The following is a 22,944-nucleotide window of genomic DNA, read 5'->3' as shown; positions in this document are numbered from 1 at the left end:
GGACCGTTTTTTCCTCCTGGCTCTCCTAGAAGTCCGCTAATGGGTTTGCTTGCTTGATGCCTTGTGCGTGGGTTGCCAAAAAGTGAAGGTGCCTTTTTTGTCTGGAACTTTGCGGAGCTTTTGCAGATTTGTGGCGTACAGTGACGCATCTATCCCTTTCAGTACAGGGGGAACAAGCTCAGTGGGAGAGAGAGGTTTGAGACATTTCCTGGGAAGAGAAAAATCTTCCTTAAAAACATCCAGAAACAGAAAGACAGCTTCTCTATTGTAAGTGTGTCTGCGTTCATGTGGGATCCTGTTTCCTCCCACTCACCAAAAACATTAACCAACACACATTTGCTCTTCCGCTGTGAATCTTTGTATCTGCTTCACAAAGCCGCAGATACGCAAACACCGAAATGTAACTGGCCCAAGTACAAACAAATATTTTAAACAGTATTTTCCTACTAGCATCTCCCCTGCTACACTCAAAGCAACAATTTGCCTTTGGTTATTTACACAGTTGGATTTGGCTCAAGAAGAAATTGAAATTTGGTTAGTGCTCTTTTTTCTTATTGAGAAGTTATTTTAGAGTATTTTCTGTATAAAGACTTTTTCATTAAGACACTAAATCTTTGTATTGATAATTCTGTACACTTATAATGTCTGGCCCAAGTATTTATCTATTCCTCAGGAGTTGATCATTTAGTCTTCTTTAATATTTAAACGTGATAAATATTGACAAATCAAATATATTTGAATGCAGATCTGTTGTAGCCTACAGTGGTTTTTGGTTCTTCCCCCGATGAGCCCGGTGTGGGCACCACTGGCTCAGGAGGGAGGGGGGCTGGGGGGCTGGGGGGCTGGGGGGGCTGGGGTCGGGGAGGTTGCAGGTATGCCTGGAATCTCAGACTGTCCTCCACTTCCCTCTGTCTCCCTGCAGCTCTCCCTGGTAAACGAGAGGGGGTCTGGCCAGACAGACCAGAGGGGTGGGTCAGAAAATGTACACACACACATACACAAAACTCAACCAAATGTGCCAAATGTGTTTAGGGTCTGCACATCAACCAGGGTGTGGAGGAGGGGGCATCAGGATGTAAGCTGTGGGCTAATTGGTCTGGACGAGCAGTTTGCGGAACATTTACTTTTTTTATGTCCAATTGAAAAAGATTAATAGAGACATATCATGCAGGAGGCAAGTGTAGTGGTGATTTTATTTCTAAAGCTAATGTAAGTTTGTGGAGGAAGGTGGAAGCAAAGTGAGTGGAAATGTACTGAGTTTATAGAGAAGAGGGAGGGTGTTAAACCCAAATCTGACTGGGGCCTCAGATTAACTTCTCTGTGTACATAAACAAGTATACATATTACTGTTGCTGTCCAAACAGTCTTGCAGTGACGTAACAGGAGCCTATACATAGTTTATGACAGCAGGACATTCAAACAGGACATTCAGTTCCTTAGAAGATTGCTAAAACGGGACAATCTCCAATCGACAGTATGTTTAAAATCTGTCGGTCAGTGCAAAGAAGAGCCACCTCTCCAACCTCAGACAAATGACCTCAATCAATTCTTATTTTCTCTTATTGAGTTTGCTGCCACTGTACCCCATCTCCTATAAAGCAAACAGACTTATTGAAATTGAATGTCCCATCGCTGAACCAATAAAGTGGATTTAGTTTTAAGGAAGGCTTCATTGGTAGTGTTTGGGCTTCACTTGTCAGGTAATCACCTAGAAATCAACTGCAATGTACAAGTTGATCATAGTCTATTCTAATAGTGAACTCCTAACAAAAACATGGGGAGTGTGGACGTCACAAAGACTGTGTCAAGTTATCCCAAAAATGAAGTTATCATTGAAGTTATTTCTGGCAGAAGGCCCCTTGCTTTTTCCAGATCTCTAAACTGTTCGATGTGTTCTGCATCAAGGTCCCAATCGCTGAATTACAGAGCCAGACCTCTGCATCCAGTTTGTGCATTTTAGCATACCAACTTTTAGCTCAAAGCGCGGCTGTTTTGTCAATCTTAACAGCTTAACAGACAAAACCAAGTCTTCTGAAATGCTTTTAGACAGTAGGGAATCCTAGACACTATTTGTATAGAGGCCCTTTACAGCATCTGAATCAATGTGTGTATTTGAGAACTGTATGTACTACAGCTGCTGATGAAAACACTTTTTCTTCATGTTTATGCCTTCTTTCCCCGGTCTCCAGTTTTGATTTGCCCTTCCCCTGTGGGTTACTGTATTTGTAGCAGAAGGACTCATTGCATTCTCCATGTGCAGTGTTCAGCTGTTTTTTCATTATTCCTTTGTGTTTACCCTCTTAAACTTGCCAATTTTCAGGCAGAGAGAAACAATTTATTTGTTATCCATGTGTTTGTCAGTGTAACTGAGTTCAGCCTGGCTGTTAGTTGGCCGGCCTTACATCTCGCTTTTTTAATCTTCATCTCCAGATCCCCTTTAAACTGATGGGTGCTGAGGAGCTGCGTGGACAAAGCACAAACCCATCACTGTGAATATCCGGCTTTAATTCACATTAGCAGCAGTACCTCTGGCACGGTTGTGTGTTCCAATTAGCAAAATGATTAGTGTTTTCTAAAAGAATCCAGTGTGGGATCTTGTCCTTGTCTCTGCAACACTGTTTGTTGGTGGAGAGGCCTGTAACAATAACATGGCATGGCGGGAATAGGGGTGAAACAAGTTGTTGACTGTTGCATTGCTTACTGGCAGGAGGATAGAAGCGTCTGGCAACAGCATGTGCCACAGAGGTTAAAGCGACACATTGCTTTCTATCTCTCAACAGAGGAGTTTTCCAAGGACAAAGACGGCAGTACAGTGGAATATGTCATTACAGAATGGGGGAGATAAAGGGCATTTTTTCATAATTAAAAAGGGCAAGTGGTTCACAGGACATTTTATATTTGGGGAAATCCAAAACTCTGATCTCTTTAAACTTCTAGCACTTACACAGTCTGTAACTGTCTGTCTTAATCTCTTGAGTTTGGCAGAAGTCCACCAAAAACACTTCAGTATGAGTATGCTTTTTAACTATCAAGACATTCTTCTGACATGCTGGTTTGAAAAGTGTCAGTCAATTTCCCGAATGTGTATCATTATAAAGTGATTTCTTTTCGAAATAAGACAAATTGTGTTGTGCAATGTTTGCTAACATAAAATGTAAAAAGTCTCTAATTTCCTCCATACTTGGATATCTGGAAATCACAAACACACTTATTACAATATGGAGCTGTTTTTGAGAGGAATGAATAAAAATGGTGTTTCAGTTGTACGGCATTCAGTCAAAGATCTATTGTAAGATCTTCACTGGATCTGGAACTACTGGGACGTCTCCAAGTTGAATTGTTGCCTTCTGTGAGCCTGCCTCACCATGCAGACATGGAAAGCCTTCAGGATGTTTTTTTTAATCTGTCAAAGCAGCAGTGGAAGATGAAGACGCTTGAAATGATTGCACTAATAACGTTGGCTTTCCTGTCCATAAAATGACGAAGGGGATTTATGGTATTAAACCTTTTTAGATAAACACAGAAGTTGAGTCAAGGTGGAGGTAGAAAACCAGGTGGACCCACATCTGAAGTGCATTTTAATTATGCTCAGTTCCAACCTGGAATGGTAACTCTTGGTTACATGTGACAATACCTGCAGATTCTGTCTATTAACATAACATTTAGTTTATAATGAAGCCTCTATCAATATAATATTCACCCAGTTTCTTCTTCAAGTCTGTTTTGAGTTTCAGGAACTTGCTAGGCTTTTGATTATTGTCTAATTATACAATAATTGTTTGATTTGCACCATGACGTTATGGACAGGCTTTCAGAATTAGACCGCAACTCGTCTTGGATGAATGCCCCGATTTATATTGACATGTCAAATTAACAGGCTTTTTTTGTCCCCAGGTTGATCTCATGAAAAACATCAGTAATATCCCACAGCCATTCCTCTACACACGGCATGTTCACTTCCTCAACTTTACCAGGTACAATGCTGCACCAATATACCATGATGTTTTACAGCAGCATTTCTAAAACCGTCAGAGTTTGTTGTTATTGTATAAAGGTCTTAATTAACTCTTTTATTTGTCTTTGTAAGGTTCAGGATAGAGCAGCCGGTCTATATCAACATAATCCGGGACCCTATCAACCGGTTCCTCTCAAACTACTTCTTCCGTCGCTTTGGTGACTGGAGGGGTGAACAGAACCACCTCATCCGAACTCCAGGGATGAAAGATGATGAGAGATACCTGGTGAGAATTTTGTTTATGAGTTCTTATTTCTGTCTTGAAAATCAAAGCAATTTTACTAAGCATAAAGTTGTACCCGCTACGAGCTGTATTTCATCATTTTATAGATGTGTGTAAATGAGTGTCTGAGATTTAATCTTTTTTTCACAGAGTGGATTTATTTCTCTCTTAAAAAAGAATGTCTAGATACACATCTTTGAGTTGTGCAATCTTTGCCAATTATGTCTTAGAACTTTTAATGGTTCAATAACAAAAAAAAGTATACATTTGTAATGATAGGACAGTGTTCCTGCGTGAGGTGCACCACTTTTCATTCATGAGAACTACTTCTGCCTTCAGCTAGAGTTTCACACAAAGTGCAGTCACGCAGGAACACGGGACTGTTGATTAATTGTATTATTGGGGCTAAACCTTTTGACCTGCCTTGCAGATTGAAAAGGGTTTGTATTGAAATACATTTTTATCTAGCACCAGCCACCTTTTATTCTTTCTATTTCTGAGCAGCACTTTCTGGCCAAAACAGTGTGTCAGATTTGTAATGAATAGAAGGGCCAATGTCCCAAATGCTCCCTAAAATCGTCAAATAATTTGTTGTTACTTGGAGCAATAAACTACACAGAACTTATAATTGAAGTAGCTCCAGAGAGGGTACCTAATAAACTGGGACCAGCACCCAATATAACCCCACAATATTATTTAAAAAGTTACACCCTCCTTTCTAGCCACCTTTAATGGACCCATTGCTGCCCATTTACTGTCATATGGACATTAGATAAATCAATGCTGATGTTTATGGTTTGAAATACTAAAGCATTTGTAGTATTTCACAGAGCTACAGAGTTTGCTAGTTTGCCAATAACTGTGCTTTTAATCTGTATCTGTTTTGGTGCAGGCCAGATGGTTTCATAAGCTCAATTGAGACATGAAATCATGTGTACTAATTTCTTATTCTGGTATGAGCTTTACACTAATTATGGAGACACGTAAGTCAAGGAGTGTTTGTTTGTAGACGTTGTACAGAGAGATAGTGATGATACTGACTGTCATATAAAAACACTGTTTAATCTTCCTCAAAATATCAAACAGGAATGTGTACCTACTGACAGTCTACATTTCTGCGTTCATTCAAGAAAATACTTATAAACCCGATGAACTGTCAGCCAGATGACGTGTTAGTTGAGTTTGAGATTTCTGTATTCAGACAAACATCTTCTTCTTCTTTGTTCAAATATAAGAAAGAGAACATTTCTTCTATACAGTGATATATCAAAACCACACTCTTTGAAGATGTTTTACACGTGGTGTTGCTTGAGGCACGAAGGAAAAGTGTAAATCTGATGCAAACCCGATATTTAAATATGATTGTGATTCCAATTAGAGACCTGATGTTGTAAAGCCACATCAGAAGTTGATATCCCACATCTGCCTTGCAGAATTGTATACCCCTGCAGCTGAATACTCATATATCACAGTACATGCCGTTTGCAGCCTCACTTTAATTTTCATGTTGCCATTTTTAATTCTGTATGTGAGATTTAACTTTGGAGAACATCAGGTAGAGTTAGCAGTTAAGAGCTGGGTCTAATGTGAGGTGGGAAATACTACATTTGGGTTCAGCAGGCAGGCCAAAAAGGTTGGCTAGCAAGTCAAAACTATAATTAAATCAATACTATTTTAACATTTTTATAACAAATTAGTATCCAGGTGCAAACACAGGTAGTCATTTATCCCACAGACCTTCATACTGTCAGGCCATACATAGAGGAAAACGGGAGGAGTGAATGTCATTCTAACTTATGTCTGACTGGGTTGTAATTAAGTATTGCAACTGCTTTCCCCGGAGTAGTTTTGGACCATGTGAGTTGAGTTATTAAAGTATGCAGACCACGGGGGCCCCTTGCTACAGTTTGAGGGAAAGGGGAGGCTGTGCTGCTGCAGCCTGGCTTACCTGTGTGTGTGCGAGGACCAACTTTTGACCCTAAGAATTCAAAACTGACTAAAATGTTCCAGAGTGATGACAATTTGCTGTTGTTCACTTCTTAGCTTGAGTTGCTTTAATACAGTATGTAATGTGTGGCCTTGAGTTAGTAAAGGCTAATGTAAGTCTTTGTTTCCTTCCACATTACTTATATTCAGCTTCAACTTTATTCCCTGGAAATGTTCAGAACTGAGATTTGCTGTATACCAACTGCATAGATATTATATTAATGTATCTCTCACATGATGTTGTGTTGCTTTGCAATGCTTTGCGTTTTTTAACTAACTAACATTGTTAATATGTTGTTGTTAGTATTATTTGTAACACCTGTCCAGCATAGTTACTCAATGCTAGCTTACCTAAGCATCTATGCAGCTATGTGGTTAATCAAATGTATAACACCTTTTTATAATGTGGCTTACTTAGTGAGAGCTGGAGGGGCTCCACCTGAAAAATCAGCAACCCAAATCAATGGATTTCATTATAATTCTCTCTTGATTTAATATTGAAATCCAAAAAAAGGTTGATAAAAACGTTTTTGTGTGCTGTGTCCAGATTCTAGGCCAGGAAATGAATGTGTCTCGCGAGTACAGCATTTCAAATATCTGTGTGTTTATCAGCGTGAGTGCCTTGCTATGTCAACACTCTGAGTTGGGACTAGTCTTGGATACGTCCCCTGCCTGCTGTACATTAGCCCTGCGCTGGGTGTGTGTGAGGTGTCAATGAAAGAACACTGTCAGTGTGCTCGCCGGGGCCAAGGGCGAAGGGAACCTGATGCACGTGTTACCGAGACATTCCTGTGGTCGGCTTGGATTTTCCGTCAGTCCCCCACACCCCTTTTTACACACACATACACTATATAAAGGCATGCACTGGACACCTGAACGCAGAGTGCACATGCATGGAATTGAGCACACGCACTGACTGTCAGTTAGGAGTCAAATGACGAGCTTCTGTGGGTTTTAAAGAGATTGATCTGGTCAGAGTGTGTATTTATATTCGGCTATCAAATTATAAGGAGCAGTTGAGAGGCTTTGCTCTACCACAAATGCAAAATGTATATTAGGTAATTCAGTGTCTCAAATGAACCTAGAAAATACAGGTACATTCTCACAGTTTAAAATACTAGATGTTCTCACACCGTTTGAAAATCATCTGCTCTGAGTTAATCGGACATTTACAATGACACATGCAAACCGTCAAATATAAAAGGCTTTAGAGGCTTTATTAGAACCATCATGCCCTGGCATGCCTTGACATTAGAAAAGAGTATGGGTAGCGTATCTGTCACAGTGTTGATGCCTAAGGTGCAACTGAAAGATGAATTATACCGATCAAATTGATCAGGGGTTGTTTATCAAGCATGGGGGTTTTTTTGTACAGAAAAGTATCTTAATGACTTTTTTTGTACAGAGTCTCAATAAAGTTAAAAGTAATTCACTTAGTCATTGTAGGTTTAAATGTTATTTGACCCAGGTGTAATACTCCCATGCTCCCTGATGAATACTGTGGCGGCCTGCCCCATGGGAAAGGTTCACATCATCAATTACTCCTGATTGAATTCATGCATACATTCTTTTCATTGAAACAGGAGGCCGCCGTAGAGATTAGGGCCTATTTTTCTACACTTTCTGTGACTGCTCAGTTGGCTTAATCCACAGTGGGAATGGGAACAATGAGTCTGAGTGTGCACACAGGAGCTCTCTTCGAAATACTAATGGGTCCTCTAAAGAGTGTGTATTGTCTGTCGTGTGAGTGTGAGTGTGTGAGTGAGTGAGTGAGTGAGTGAGTGAGTGAGTGAGTGAGTGAGTGAGTGAGTGAGTGAGTGAGTGAGTGAGTGGTGTGTGTGTGTGTGTGTGTATGTGTGTGTGTGTGTGTACGTGTGTGTGTGTACGTGTGTGTGTGTACGTGTATATGATTGTGCGCACTTGTATATGAATGAGTTGTGGCTGCATTCCCAGAGGTCCCCTAAATGCTAAGGCATAAGGGTCTTGTATCAAGTTTCGGAGCAAAGTGGACGGGGGACTTCCTGCTAGGTGCCATATGTGTTGTGGAATGGCGTCACACATGTCACTTCCTGTCCGCCTTTCTTAGTTTCTTTTTTCTGGCGTTCACTTTTTTGTCCTATGTTGTTACTGTTTATATTACGGCAATTAATTATTATTTTTGGGAGCTTTTGTGCTTTGTTGCATTACAGCCAAGTGTTGGGGGGCCTGTATAGAGTCCCATTATCTTTTTATTGGCATGGTGTGGCAAGTGTGTGTAAAATATAACAGTGTTGCATATGAGTTCAAGTTAGTTCTTGCATCAACTGTAACTTTTCTTTTGAAATCTCTGCATGGGGTTTATAGTTTCCCACACAAGTTATATAGTATTGAGAAACTGTAACACTCATCACTGACAGGAAACTGTCAAGGCAAGGAGATATACTCCTAATTGATAACACATGATGACACTGTCTTTCTTTGAATAATAAAACATGAAAAAGGCAACAAATTCTCCTTGAAGTTATGAATCAAAGAAAAGCAAGCAAGTGTTTCACAAGTCCGGAAACGGCCCACACTCTAACAATAGTGCACATGTGAACTGTTTTCTAAAGGTTCCTCTTGGATTTGTTGTTCTTTGATGAGCTTCCAGTGGTTCGCTCCACTGATCACCAACAAGTCATGTTCCTGGTGCATTGTGCAGCTCAGTCATACAGTTTGAAACAAACCCTGCAGCCACTTGGTGAATCACATGCTATGCAGCACTGTATTGAGCTGCAAGGAAACATAAACTGACCATGTGCATAATTTGTCATCCCAGTTTATGTAGACAGACTTTTTCTTGCTCTTCCTGTCATCACTACCTCTTTGGAAGCTGAGAGAATTATGACATTGAGAGTGATAAGAGAAATCATAAGGCTATCTTTTACCTTATCTAACTGTTAAGCTCATACATGTTGATACACACATGGTCAGTGGGGTATTTTTGACCCTCACATCTCACCCTTAACAGCAGACAGAGAACTCTGGGAAAGTCTGGGCCTCCGGTCCCGTCCGACCCAACTTCTTCTCTGTGATGGAGCATTTTGGTCTTAGTGTTGGTAGTTAAATACGCAGTTTCAAACAGAGTGTAGACAAGCTTTGACAAAATCATTACGCTTTAAATCAGGGGTGGGGAACCTTTTTCCTCTCAAGGGCCATTTCAATTTTTCCGACATCCTCCGAGGGCCGTACAAATTATTGACCTCTGCTTAAAAATACTAAAATCACAGCCCATTCATTTCACCTTTCTTTCATGGTGTGCAAAGAAAAAGCAACCCCTTAATCCATATATTTTACCATGACTCGCGCATGCATTCACGTGCACGGTTGTGGCATGACCACCAAAACAGAAAGATATGGACACAAGATGTGTGCAAATGTATTTAGTTTCCTATCCATGTGGACATGATTTAAGTGGGGGGGGACCTAACCTCCTTTAGGGGGCTCTGGGGGCATGCTCCCCCGGGAAGATTATTTTTTAAATGTTGAAGTTAAAAGCATCAATCTGGTGCACTTTGAGAGCAAAATTAGGAGCTCTATGGATACATCTCTCAACACCCAGATAAAACAGAACTGTAAGCAGACTTTATGGATATTTTACAAATCACTCCCCTTTCAAACTGTATTCTTGTTTATTAATTACAACTTTTTTTTACTGTCATATAGAATTGTATACCTGTTTACTTTATTCTCTTATTTTTTTATAACTATAATGATCATGTAAAGATGTGCCTTTACCTCACTGGTTGGAGAAAAAGCTTCCTATATTCGTTAGCATAGCTAGCTAACCAGATGCTAATAACAACAAAGTTATTGACTGTCTGTATGATCAGTATGTCAGATGAACAGATCGCCACTGGGTTTCATAGCCGCGGGAAGTAGGGGTGCTGGGGGTGCTTCAGCACCCCCTGTTGGCGAGTGGTGTACATTTGAAAAACTGAGTGACCACCTAAATAAAAATGATTAAACTACATCAAATAGTTATGATTTCACTTAAAATAAAATTAGCTGTATACAGTAGCATATAATAGTCATAGTATATATTTGTATCAGTCAGGTGTCTTGAATTTATTTTCCAAATAAATAAAATCCGAGTCATCTAGGTCGTAGGTCGTGGGAGAGTGACGTAATTGACGCGACACACACACTGCAGAGTGACAACTTTCTAGAATGGCGCAAAAAATGATTTTGGATTTTTGTCTCCAACAAACAACCCAATAAAAAGAGTGGACCACCAGCTACTCCTCAGCCCACCACCTCTAACTAGAGTAATATGACACAGAAGAGACTGACACATCTGACTTTGATGCATGTCCATAGTAACATGTTGGACAATGTGGATGTATCTGCTCTAATAAGGGTCTTCATTAGTGCCACCCCAGGCTACATTTGGAGTTTTGTGAAGCCCCAACACAAGGTAAGACGATATTTGTCCTTTAATGCTGCTGCCGCTGTGCAGTGTTTTGCCTTGTCAATCAGTTAAAATTGAATTCATAGTTTTATTAATATTGTAAATAATATTTCCTGACTATTTGTAATGTTATGTAGGTTCGTAAGACCCATAGTTAGCATGTGGGCATGTGCAGCTGTTGCTAAGTGAGGTCTATAATGGTGTATTAAGCCTAACAGAGGCGAGACACCAGGTGAATATGGTCATTTTTTTAACTTAAAGATATCAGCTGGAAATCTCTCCAGTTAATTACCTACAATGAGGCAATTGTTTCTTGTATTACAAGTTTTCTGAATATGCAAATTATCCATTATCTCATTAAATTTGCGCATATCTTAACACATTTCAGGAACCGAAATCTGAACTTTGGATAAAGCCAGGTTCAAAATTCTCGTTTAATTTTGTACTCATATTAGCATCTAAGGCTTTTACAGAAGGGATATTGGATATCTCTTTTTATCACTCCATTAATCAGAAAATACTGTCAACAGCCCTAAAATATCAATTTTCGCCATGTTTCTAGGTATAAAAACTTGTATAATTCAGGCTATGACTGACATATGAACAAACCCTTCTGTAAAAGCCTTCATAATATTGATAGGAACATAACTGGAAGGTTTGGTGTATGTAAGTGCAACTGAAGTGGAGATGTCGGACTCAGAGTAGGAGAAACAACTCATTTTGAGAAAACGACCTTTAAAGATAGCAGTGAGGCGCTAGCTAAACCCTCCTGTTCTTTGGATGACAGCTTGCGCATCGACGCACTCCGTGAAGGTATTTCATGTTTGGGGTCATTTGTTTTTTGTATAACCTTGCTTCGTGCAAGTGACAATTGTTGTTGTCTTCTCTGTGAACGTTTTTTTTTGCCATTTTGAGATTTCAATTTCTAGCGGAAAGCTAACCAGGAAGTGTTTTAGCACACCACATGACGCATCTGAACGAATCACGTTGTCAGAAGTTGACACCAGCCAATGAGATTTAGTTTCTTGGTTAAGACCCCTTTGTACTTTCACGATTGGTTGCTGATACAAAGTAAATGACCATATTTGGATCTGATGAGATTGTGCAGGAGAGACGGAGCTTTCCAACGATATCTCTGATGACATGGTGCACACAGCGGTCGCGGTACTTTATGTTACGTTAGAAAGCTAACTTTTGGTGAATTTAGGAGAAATATACAGACGCAAATAGACAAACTATAGTCAAATAAACACTTAAATGTGTATTTTGTACGTTTTCCTTCCAAAAGCCTGAAAGAAAACATGTTATGGAATCAAAATAACACAACATCTCAAAATTGACCAGTGCATGAAAAACGATGTTTTTGCCTGCCGTGTCTCGCCTTAAACAAACAATTTATGCGGCTCGTATCGCTGAGCTGAGCTGTACTGTACTGTACTGTACCCAATATACAAGCTGTTAATAAACTTTTCAATCAATCAATCAATCAATCAACAGCCGGCCCCCTCCCCACTTTTGGCAGCACCCCCTGAGCAAAATGACTTCCCGCGGCTATGCTGGGTTTACAACTAAGACACAGCCACGCAAAAACTGCGGCATGTGTACGGCTCCTTATGGGTACTGCAATTTTTGGAAGTGCCGGAGTGGAGCGGCGTTCTGTTGCTCTCGGTCAGAACTGCACCCCTGTCAGACGAGACATATACCACGTGATGACACGTTAGGCTCGTGTTGTGTTCAAGGACTCTGACCTTGGCCAGGAAAAACAGGCACTCGCTTGTTTAATTTTTTGCGGTCTAGATTTCTTTAATTTTTTTCTTTTTTGCGTGTGTTTATAAATTACCTCGAGGGCCGTACCAAATTGTCTCGCGGGCCGTATACGGCCCGGGGGCCGGAGGTCCCCCACCCCTGCTTTAAATATATGTCCAGATCCCATCCTCTTTTTCTCTACCTGTCAACACTCTTTGCCTCATGCATATAGCCTGGTGCTACCGCATGTGCGTTTGAGAACACATGTGGCGTGTACGTGTGTGTGAGTCATGCTTCGTGGAGTGTTTTGTTGCTTGGGACCTGTTGCCATCCATAAAGCTTACGTCACCTGACACGGATTTGACTTCTAGTTCCATAGAACTGAGTGGCTGGCCTGCTCCACTCCTGCATGTGTGTTTTTAATCTGTCCTCTGTGTTTTCCCCCTCATTATTTAATAGCTACCACATTTAGACAAGGGGTGTTTTAAATGTCCCAACTGTGATCTAACCACTTATTACTTATTAGTGACTGGTTTAAGTTCATCATTGCTTGATTACAACATAAAAACAGACTATCATTACTATCTGATTCTATATTGCTTATATTATATTTATTTATTTTTAAAGCGAGCACTCTTTCATGTTCAACTATATGTCGAATGTACTTATTTCCTGGTCGAATGTACTTATTGTAAGTCGCTTTGGATAAAAGCGTCAGCTAAATGCAATGTAATGTAATGTAATAATGTAATATATGTGTTCTAATCTGAGCAGCTATGGTGAAGGAGCAGAGTTTATCTTTGATCTCAGGATGTGGTTTTGCAGCACTTCTATGACGATCACTATCAGCGGATTCACAGCAGTGCTGGTGATGGGCTCCCTCTAGTGGCAAATATATAACATTACATGTTTAAGATTCTTCTACGCCTGCACCTCGGCAAACTATGAATAAATAAGTACTGTTTTGCCTGCGCCTAGGCCATTAAACCTAACTGACAACATATAGTACTTAAGGGTTTAGCTGACTTGAATCTAATGCACCAGCACTTACAGTGGTTTGGCCTCTTTAAAGCAAATGTAGCTGCATGTATCTTTGTGGTTTATTGCACTCTAAGTCACTTTAGATCAAAGTGTAAGTTAAATGAAACATAATGTAAAATTATGATTGTGATGTGTTTGTCTGCTTTCAGGATATCAATGTGTGCATTCTAGAGAATTACCCAGAGTGCTCTAATCCCAGAGTCTTCTACATTATTCCATACTTCTGTGGACAGCATCCTCAATGCAGGTATCTACAGACTCTTAATATGGAGGATATGTTATTAAACGTGGCATGTAAATCTGCTCTGTTGTTGTACTTGTTTGTCTGTCTCTTACTCGTGATTTTTCCTCTCTCTCCACCAGGGAGCCGGGGGTATGGGCTCTGGAGAGGGCCAAACAGAATGTGCAGGAGAACTACCTGCTTGTTGGTATCCTGGAGGAGCTGGAGGATGTTCTGCTCCTGTTGGAGAGGCTCTTACCTCATTACTTTACTGGAGTACTCAGCATCTACAAGAGCCCTGGTAAGACACAATCAAAAAACATATGTTGATGTATCATATTGGTACCTGTTTGTGGCGGCTATATTCCCATAATACGGCCGCTCTGAGGCTAAACTTCGCTCATTGATGTGACGCGTATAAATAATAAAGTTTGTACTGAACTCAACGTTTTACGGATATTTAATATTGTAAATCAAAACAATAAACAAACAGAATCATACGGTCAACAAAATATATTAGAGCTAAGCTCATCCCCATTGTCATGCTACTAAACATACACCAGGTGCCCTAAATACCATTAACCACACCCATGTGACAATTACCAGAAACAACCTATTACAAGTGTGTGTGGTGTAAATATATTGTTTAAAAAAAATAAAGGAGACAAGTGTGTGTGGTGTTAACAAATAAGGAAGATAATATAACTAAACACAGGCTACCACAGCATTTTGGCTCCTACACTGTTGTTGCCTTTAAACATTGAGGTTTTGCACATGAATCTCTTTTAAATCATGATTTTGGCTGTATTACTGTCAAATTACATTAACCTGACTTCTTCTGGTTCTGTACTTCTTCTTCTTTCTGCAGACTATAAGAAGATGGGGAATATGACAGGCACAGTACGTAAACACACGCCCACTCTGGAGGCGCTGCAGGTGCTCTACCACCGCATGCGCTACGAGTATGAGTTCTACAACTTCATCCGAGACCAGTTCCATCTTATGAAGAAAAAGATTGGCCTCAAGTCCGTCTCCCAGCCCCCTGCCCACTCACCCTCTTTCCTCCGAGAGCTGGCCCTTCGAACCCCGGAGCCTCTGGATGAAGACGAGGAGTTCGACACAGACCTGGAGGATGCCAACAGCTGGCTGGTCCATCCCTAAGAGCGGTGTGGCGAACAGTGGACGTAGCCAAAAGAAGCTAATTGGCTGGAGATAGCTGGAGGCAGCCTGAGGGCTAAGGGGGCATTCCCGTCCTTCAGGATTCCTAAGAAAAGTGATGTATGTTTAGGGGTGTATGGATTCTGACGCTCGTGTTTTTACGGGCTCTACTTTCCATTGGCAATAGACTCCTTTCATAACAGGCTCAGCACTGAGGACTATGGGTTGAGTAATTGGAAGGACAAAATGCTCTATTTAAAAGTTGGACAGTGAGAACAATTGTTTAGCTCAATTTGCTTAACTCAAGTTTTGTTTGAACTTGAGCTTGTTTTTGAGCCCTTTTATGGAAAAAAGAGAAGACATCATTGCTGTAATCTCCAGGAGAGATTATTTTAAGATGTGAAGGGCTAAATGTGTTGGGAAATATTCTTAGTGTTGGTTTACTGTAAGAAAGGACTTCCTAGACATAGCCTAAAAAAGAGGTTCATGCTTTTTTAAAAGGTGTGTGTCCTAACAGCTGGAATGGGAAATGGGATCCACGAATAAAATAGTACCAAAACCCTTTTATGTGTATTAGTTGTCTAGGACTGTTGTAAGTGCCAAACCTCACTAAGAGTTCCAATAACTGACAGAAAACCTTTGTGCACAGCTGGGGGGGTTGTGACATAAGTCAGTTGATATAGTATTGGTTAATACAAAAAAATTCAATTTGTAAGATATTATTAGGTATAAATGAGGGTTAGAAAGTAAGCACTAAATTATGAATTCAAAGAATTCAACTGTGTGTGCATGAATGATTGAGTTTGACCAACCAGCAGTGTATTTTAGCATAGATTTATTATTCGGGACAGGCGTTTTGTTCAGAGATAAACACTAAAAAGCATTTATGGAGCGCAGTGTTTTTAATCCAAAGTTTTAAAGATTGAGTTTGCCAAATACCAGTGTTTCTACTGCGATGCATTACTAAACTGTATGAATATACTGTACTTTTCTGAGGTGAAATTCTGAAGCATAATGAGCGGATTGGTCACAATACTGGATACTAATTTGCCTTTCATTTAAAATTGGATCATTACTGTTTAAGGGTTGTTGTCTCTCTAAAACGTGTAATCCTCCAGCAGCTATCTAGAGTGCATGATGTACCAATCATCCAGAGAACAGTTACCATAAGCTATTATGTTTCAGTCATCTATGTAGTTCACTATTCCATCCCAATCTCCATTGTCTGTACCTTTTCATTGTCCTGGTTTGTCTTCAGTGTTTCCTTTTTTGCCAGTTTAATTTATTATGTTGTATTCCTTTGCGTTCCAGACAAGATTCTCAGGAAGGAAAAAATATGTTTAATAACTTGATCATGTGTATCCTTGGTTTCTGGCGGCTATGAAACTATTTAAAAAATGTTAAGGTTTTCATATCAACAGCTGAAAACTTGTTAACAACTAATGCAGTTCATTATTTTACAGTCTTCAAAATAAATGTCTTCTAACTATTGCAGCTAGTGTCTACACTTTACTTACTTTACTACTTTGTATGAAGAAGTTTGTGATGGCCTCTTCACCGGATGAGGAATGCTGCAATGTATCTCATCCTCAACCTTCCATAAACCTCCAATACTGATATACACATCGGCTTGATAGACATCTACTGAAAGAGCGGCATCCAAACTATTGTCCACTTGTTTCTTTTACTATATTATGACTTTTCTTTCGACATGCTATACTATTACTTTTTTTTTCAACATACTATACTATTACTAAATGTTTGACATACTGTACTATTACTTTTTTTTCAAATGTTTCGATATACTAAGACTTTTTTTCACATTTTTAACATATGACTTTTTTTTCCACATATATACTATGACTGAATTTATTTCCAACATACAAAGTAAAGTGCACAACCCTAGCTTTTCCATGTACACATATACACAGACACATACAGTATTGTACACCGTTGTGGATCTGCATAGTTTTCTATTTCAAAGTTGAACAGAAGGTTAATTCATGAGTTGGGTGGTGCCGTGGGGAAGGCAAATAGGAAGCTGTTAGTGGAGGTGGCTTTTTTTCGAGACTTGCTCTATGTCCTTGTTTGAAAAAAAAAGATTCCCTACATTTCCAGCACCAATATGAACTTTTAACCGACAGAGAAGACGAAGAAGAAGAAATAAGGAAAAAAATAAGATGTTCTAACTTGCCATGGTTATTAGGGTCATTTGTCAAAATATTATTTCCTCTAACTAAACGTTGTCGATCTACGGAGTAGAGCCCTGGAGGGTTCATAGAGAGAAAAATAAATAAAACGAGGCCACGTTGTATTACATTACATTACATTGCATTTAGCTGACGCTTTTATCCAAAGCGACTTACAATAAGTACATTCGACCAGGAAGACACAACCTTGAAGAAAACAGAATCATACACTGTAAGTACATCAGGTTTCATAGAGCCAAACATTTCAAGTGCTACTCAACTGGCTATAGATCAGCCAGTCCTTTATTAGTATATAAGTGCTCTGTTAGCAGTTATTTGTTAGTAATTCTATCGCTCGAGGTGGAGTCGAAAGAGATGAGTTTTCAGTCTGCGCCGGAAGATGTGTGCAGGCTTTCTGCTGTTCTGATGTCAATGGGGAGCTCATTCCACCATTTTGGAGCCAGGATAGCAAACCCACGTGTTTTTGCTGATGGGAACTTGGGTCTCCCTCGCAGCGAGGGTGCAGCGAGTCGTTTGGCTGATGCAGAGCGTAGTGCACGCGCTGGGGTGTACAGTTTAACCATGTCCTGGATGTAGGAAGGGCCAGATCCATTCGCAGCACGGTATGCAAGTACCAGTGTCTTGAAGTGGATTCTAGCAGTTACCGGAAGCCAGTGAAGGGAGCGGAGGAGCGGAGTGGTGTGGGAAAATTTAGGAAGGTTGAAGACCAGACGAGCTGCTGCATTCTGGATGAGCTGCAGAGGTCGGATGGCACATGCAGGTAGACCAGCCAGGAGGGAGTTGCAGTAGTCTAGGCGTGAGGTGACGAGAGCCTGGACCAGAACCTGCGTGGCTTTCTGGGTCAGCTGGGGACGTATCTTCCTGATGTTGTAAAGCGTGTATCTGCAGCAACGGGTTGTAGCAGCGATGTTTGCAGTGAAGGACAGGTTGTTATCTAGGATCACACCCAGATTCCTTGCAGTCTGAGTCGGGGAAACAACAGAGGTGCCAAGGTTGATTGTCAGGTCAAGAGTGGGACAATCTTTTCCCAGAAGGAAAAGCAGTTCAGTCTTGTCAAGGTTGAGCTTGAGGTGATGAGCAGACATCCACTGAGAGATGTCAGCTAGACAAGCAGAGATGCGTGCGACGACCTGGGTCTCTGAGCGGGGAAAGGACAGAATTAATTGGGTGTAGTCAGCGTAGCAGTGGTATGAAAAACCATGCGGGTAGTATTAATTTGTGTGCATGAAATATAATTTGTGGCCTCAATTTAAATAAAACGAGGCCACGCTTTATTAATTTGTGCGCACGATATACTTTCTCGTTCACACGAGATACTTTCTTATGGTAAAACACATCGAACTGCCCGATTATTACGCCATATTATTAGTTTTATGAAGAATATGTCCGGTCGCCAGGGCGTGTGTGTGTGTGGGGGGGGGGCATTTGTTTATGATATTGTTGTTTGTTCCAGTGCACTCCGGCAGGACTATAGCAGCACTACAACGAGATTAAACGAATTTCTTTCACTTGGGAATACACATATAACTATGGAGAACCAGATTTGTGTAAATTACTGTTCATGGTCATTTGAAAACAAATGCCGGTGGTGTCGGACACACACAAACACACCGAACACACACACACAGAGCGGAGCTGAGCACAAACACACATCATGCCCCCTGGTGACCGGACATCTCCTTCATAAAACGAGTAATAGGGGGAATACTCTGGTAGTTCGATGTGTGTAGAGCAGTGGCGAGCCGTGACTTTTATACTTAGGCCCTCTGACCCCCCCCTTCCATCGAAAAAAAATAAGTGCTATTACGTCACAGCGTATACTTCAGCGGAATATCAAAACAGCGGCCCGGGGTGCAAAACGCATCAGACAACTATTATCATATTATATATTATCATATCACCCTCTAGAACACAGAACAACACCATGTATATAAACACCTATCATGACAGGGCACCCACAGCCAAGTAACAATTACAAATGAATTAAGTTGGAACGGCGGCCCACATTGAAAATCACTTAGGCCTACCTTTGATGATCAAATCACTTAAACACAAAGTCCATCCTCCTGTCCTTTTGGATGAAGCACTTGATGGCGGGTCATTACATGTCACTTGTTAGACGCTTTTATCCAAAGCGACTTACATACTCAATACTGTGGACAATCCCCACAGGAGCAATTTTGGGTTAAGTGTCTTGCCCAGGGACACAACGACATGCTGACTGCAGTGGGGTCCCAACACCAAGGCTCTATCAACTGCGCCATACCCTATGCAGGGTCATGCAGCTGATCCTTTGTCACTCCAGTTTATCATTGTAACTCAATCTTGAAAATTACTCGGTTAATAATTTCGCAACGATGTCATCACTATCACTGAAGTGAGCCATCATGAACGAACTTATGCTAATCATAAATATATCGATCATAAATCTATCGATTAGATTTATGATTCGAAAATAATAAAAGTAGGGTAGACATGTGGATATTATCCGGATGAACACAACGTGCATTTATCGAACAGGTTCGTTCCACAGACCTTATTTCGAGCAATTTTCCTAAATCCTATGGAGAAATCCCAATGCTTTTGTGTCGAGGGAACCTGAGCGCAGCGCACTGTACCACACAGCGGGCGGAACTTGTCATAAAGTCCGCGAAAATAAAGCACACCCATTTAGAGGGAAGATATGATTGGTCAATTGACATGTCATGTACTGCATTACCTCTGCCCACCCTACCACCTGTCCTCTGGACCCTATCCCTTCAAACCTCCTTCAGACTATCGCTCCTGATATTCTACCGTTTCTCACCCATTTCATCAACACTTCTCTAACTTCTGGTCACTTTCCAAACAGTCTCAAGGAGGCAAGAGTAAACCCTCTCCTAAAGAAACCCACTCTCAACCTGTCTGATGTTATAAACTACAGGCCTGTCTCTCTCCTCCCGTTCCTGTCTAAAACACTTGAACGCGCTGTCTTTAAACAACTCTCCTGCTATCTCCATCAGAACAACCTTCTGGATCCGCACCAGTCGGGTTTCAAGGCAGGTCACTCCACAGAAACTGCCCTCCTTGCTGTCACTGAGGAACTGCACACTGCTAAAGCAGCCTCCCTCTCCTCTGTCATCATCCTTTTGGACCTGTCTGCTGCATTCGACACGGTGAATCATCAGATCCTCCTTCGCACTCTCCAAGAACTTGGAGTTTCAGGCTCTGCACTTTCCCTCCTCACCTCATACCTCAAAGACCGCACCTATAGGGTTACTTGGAGAGGGTCCGAGTCCGACCCTTGTCAATTAACTACAGGGGTCCCTCAGGGCTCTGTTCTTGGTCCCCTCCTCTTCTCCTTGTACACAAACTCGCTCGGATCAGTCATTAGCCCGCATGGTTTTTCATACCACTGCTACGCTGACGACACCCAATTAATTCTGTCCTTTCCCCGCTCAGAGACCCAGGTCGTCGCACGCATCTCTGCTTGTCTAGCTGTCGTCTCTCAGTGGATGTCTGATCAGCACCTCAAGCTCAACCTTGACAAGACTGAACTGCTTTTCCTTCCGGGAAAAGATTGTCCCACTCTTGACCTAACAATCAACATTGGCACCTCTGTTGTTTCCCCGACTCAGACTGCAAGGTATCTGGGTGTGACCCTAGATAACAACCTGTCCTTCACTGCAAACATCGCTGCTACAACCCACTGCTGCAGATACACGCTTTACAACATCAGGAGGATGCGTCCCCAGCTGACCCAGAAAGCGACGCAGGTTCTGGTCCAGGCTCTCGTCATCTCATGCCTAGACTACTGCAACTCCCTCCTGGCTGGTCTACCTGCATGTGCCATCCGACCTCTGCAGCTCATCCAGAATGCAGCTGCTCGCCTGGTCTTCAATCTTCCTAAATTCTCCCACACCACGCGGCTCCTCCGCTGCCTTCACTGGCTTCCGATAACTGCTAGAATCCACTTCAAGACAATGGTACTTGCGTACCATGCTGTGAATGGATCTGGCCCTTCCTACATCCAGGACATGGTTAAACCGTACACCCCAGCACGTGCACTCCGCTCTGCATCAACCAAACGGCTCGCTGCACCCTCGCTGCGAAGGGGACCCAAGTTCCCATCAGCAAAAACACGTGGGTTTGCTATCCTGGCTCCAAAATGGTGGAATGAGCTCCCCATTGACATCAGGACAGCAGATAGCTTACACACCTTCTGGCGCAGACTGAAAACTCATCTCTTTCGACTCCACTTTGAGCGATAGAACTATTAACAAGGCACTTATATACTAATAAAGGGCTGTCTTATCTAAAGCCAGTTGAGTAGCACTTGAAATGTTTTTGCTCTATGAAGCCTGATGTACTTATATGATTCTGTTTTCTTCAAGTTTGTATTTTGTTGGTCGAACGCACTTATTGTAAGTCGCTTTGGATAAAAGCGTCAGCTAAATGCAATGTAATGTAATGTAATTTGACATTACTCTCTCATTGAGTTACTATAGAGTGGCGAAGTCACGACCTTATTTCGGAAAAATTATGTAGGCTATTGAAGTCAATGGAGAGAGAAAACGTATCTTTTCGATCCCGTGTTCCACGAATTACACATATGATGTTTGGCTCTTAAAAAATCATTTCCATGTCAAAAAAGTCACAGTTTGTCGTAAAACTGTTGAAATATAAGACTATGAAAAATATGCAACTAGAAAGACTACAAATCCCAGAGTCGGGTAAGAGATGTCATAACTGATGTCACAATTGTTTTCCTCTGCTAAATATAAGAAATAGCTAAGATAAGATAACTTTAACAAGATGCCTGTGTGCTTTGTACCAGGTTGTTATCATACCAGCAATGGGTCGTTCTATTGCTTCCCGTCTGATGAAAGGACCAGGAGTGGCTGGATCAAGTTAGCTACCTAGCTAGTAGCAAGCACATTAGTTAGCATTACAGCCTTAGCCTTGTCATTTTTATTAGCCTTATATAACATGAAGTAACATTAAGTAACCCAAAATGTTAAACAGTAAGAGTAGTAACAGTAGTAGTAGTCATATTTCGTGAACCCTTTGAAGAGTACTGTCACACCGGTGTGATCATTCTATAATACACCATTTAAGCCCGGGGGAGAAATGCTAACGCTACATTAGTATCGGCGATCTTTTGTACTTCATGCTATCTGCATAAATGGTTGACATTAAACATTAAAAAGATCAGGCAGTTCAGAGAAATCAAAGGAAGGCAGGCAGCTTTGCATGACATTCTTCTGGACGTGTTTCATTGTGGTGATAGTGAGGGTAGTCAATCCCTTGTTTAGCAAGACAGTAGTGACGGCCATCTTGGTGACGTGTGTTGTTGTGCAAGACCAGAGATGTAGTTCATTGACCGTTTCACACAAAAAAATGTGTTACTTCACAGTTTTACGACAAACTTTTCTTTTTTTTGACTGGCAAAATGATCTTTTAAATTGACAAACATCATATGTGTAATTCGTGGCACAATTCGGAAAAATTATGTATTGGGGAGAGAAAGATTATCTTTCGATCCCGATTGAATTGTGCCACGTATTACACATATGATATTTGTCAATTTGAAAAGAAAATGTTGCAAGTCAAACAAATAAAAATGTGTCGTAAAACTGTGAAGTAACACATTTTTTGTGTGAAGCCGCTCAATGAACTACATGTTTCTGGTCTCGCACAATACGCGTCACCAACACAAAGATGGCTGTCACGTTAGCACATTTCACCTCTTTCTTTTAGAACGAGGCGAAAATCACTACAAGTCTGGGCATGTTGAGAGCTGTACATACACGAAAGGGGAGTTAGTCGGTTCTGTAAGAGCCAGCATGCGGGACCGGCTTTACAAGGTTTCGGTGAGTAACATGAGTGCAATGTGTAACGTTAATGTCAGCTCTCTAACATTAGCTAACAAGGTAC

General features: G+C 41.1%; 1 protein-coding gene across 1 annotated transcript in view; it reads left to right on the top strand.

Annotated features, from left to right (window-relative positions):
- usta (uronyl 2-sulfotransferase a) overlaps window positions 1-16,312 on the top strand; it is a 56,268-nt gene extending 39,956 nt beyond the window's left edge. Inside the window, exons 4-8 of the mRNA XM_034202788.1 lie at window positions 3,895-3,974; window positions 4,088-4,241; window positions 13,590-13,687; window positions 13,804-13,961; window positions 14,529-16,312. Of these exons, the coding sequence (XP_034058679.1) occupies window positions 3,895-3,974; window positions 4,088-4,241; window positions 13,590-13,687; window positions 13,804-13,961; window positions 14,529-14,821 (783 nt within the window). The 3' untranslated portion in view covers window positions 14,822-16,312. The remainder of the gene's footprint in view (window positions 1-3,894; window positions 3,975-4,087; window positions 4,242-13,589; window positions 13,688-13,803; window positions 13,962-14,528) is intronic.
- The last annotated feature ends 6,632 nt before the right edge of the window (window positions 16,313-22,944 follow it).

The sequence above is a fragment of the Gymnodraco acuticeps genome, unplaced genomic scaffold (genome assembly GCF_902827175.1).
Source record: "Gymnodraco acuticeps unplaced genomic scaffold, fGymAcu1.1, whole genome shotgun sequence".
Classification (NCBI taxonomy): Eukaryota; Metazoa; Chordata; class Actinopteri; order Perciformes; family Bathydraconidae; genus Gymnodraco; species Gymnodraco acuticeps.
This window is presented reverse-complemented; position numbering and strand designations above follow the sequence as displayed.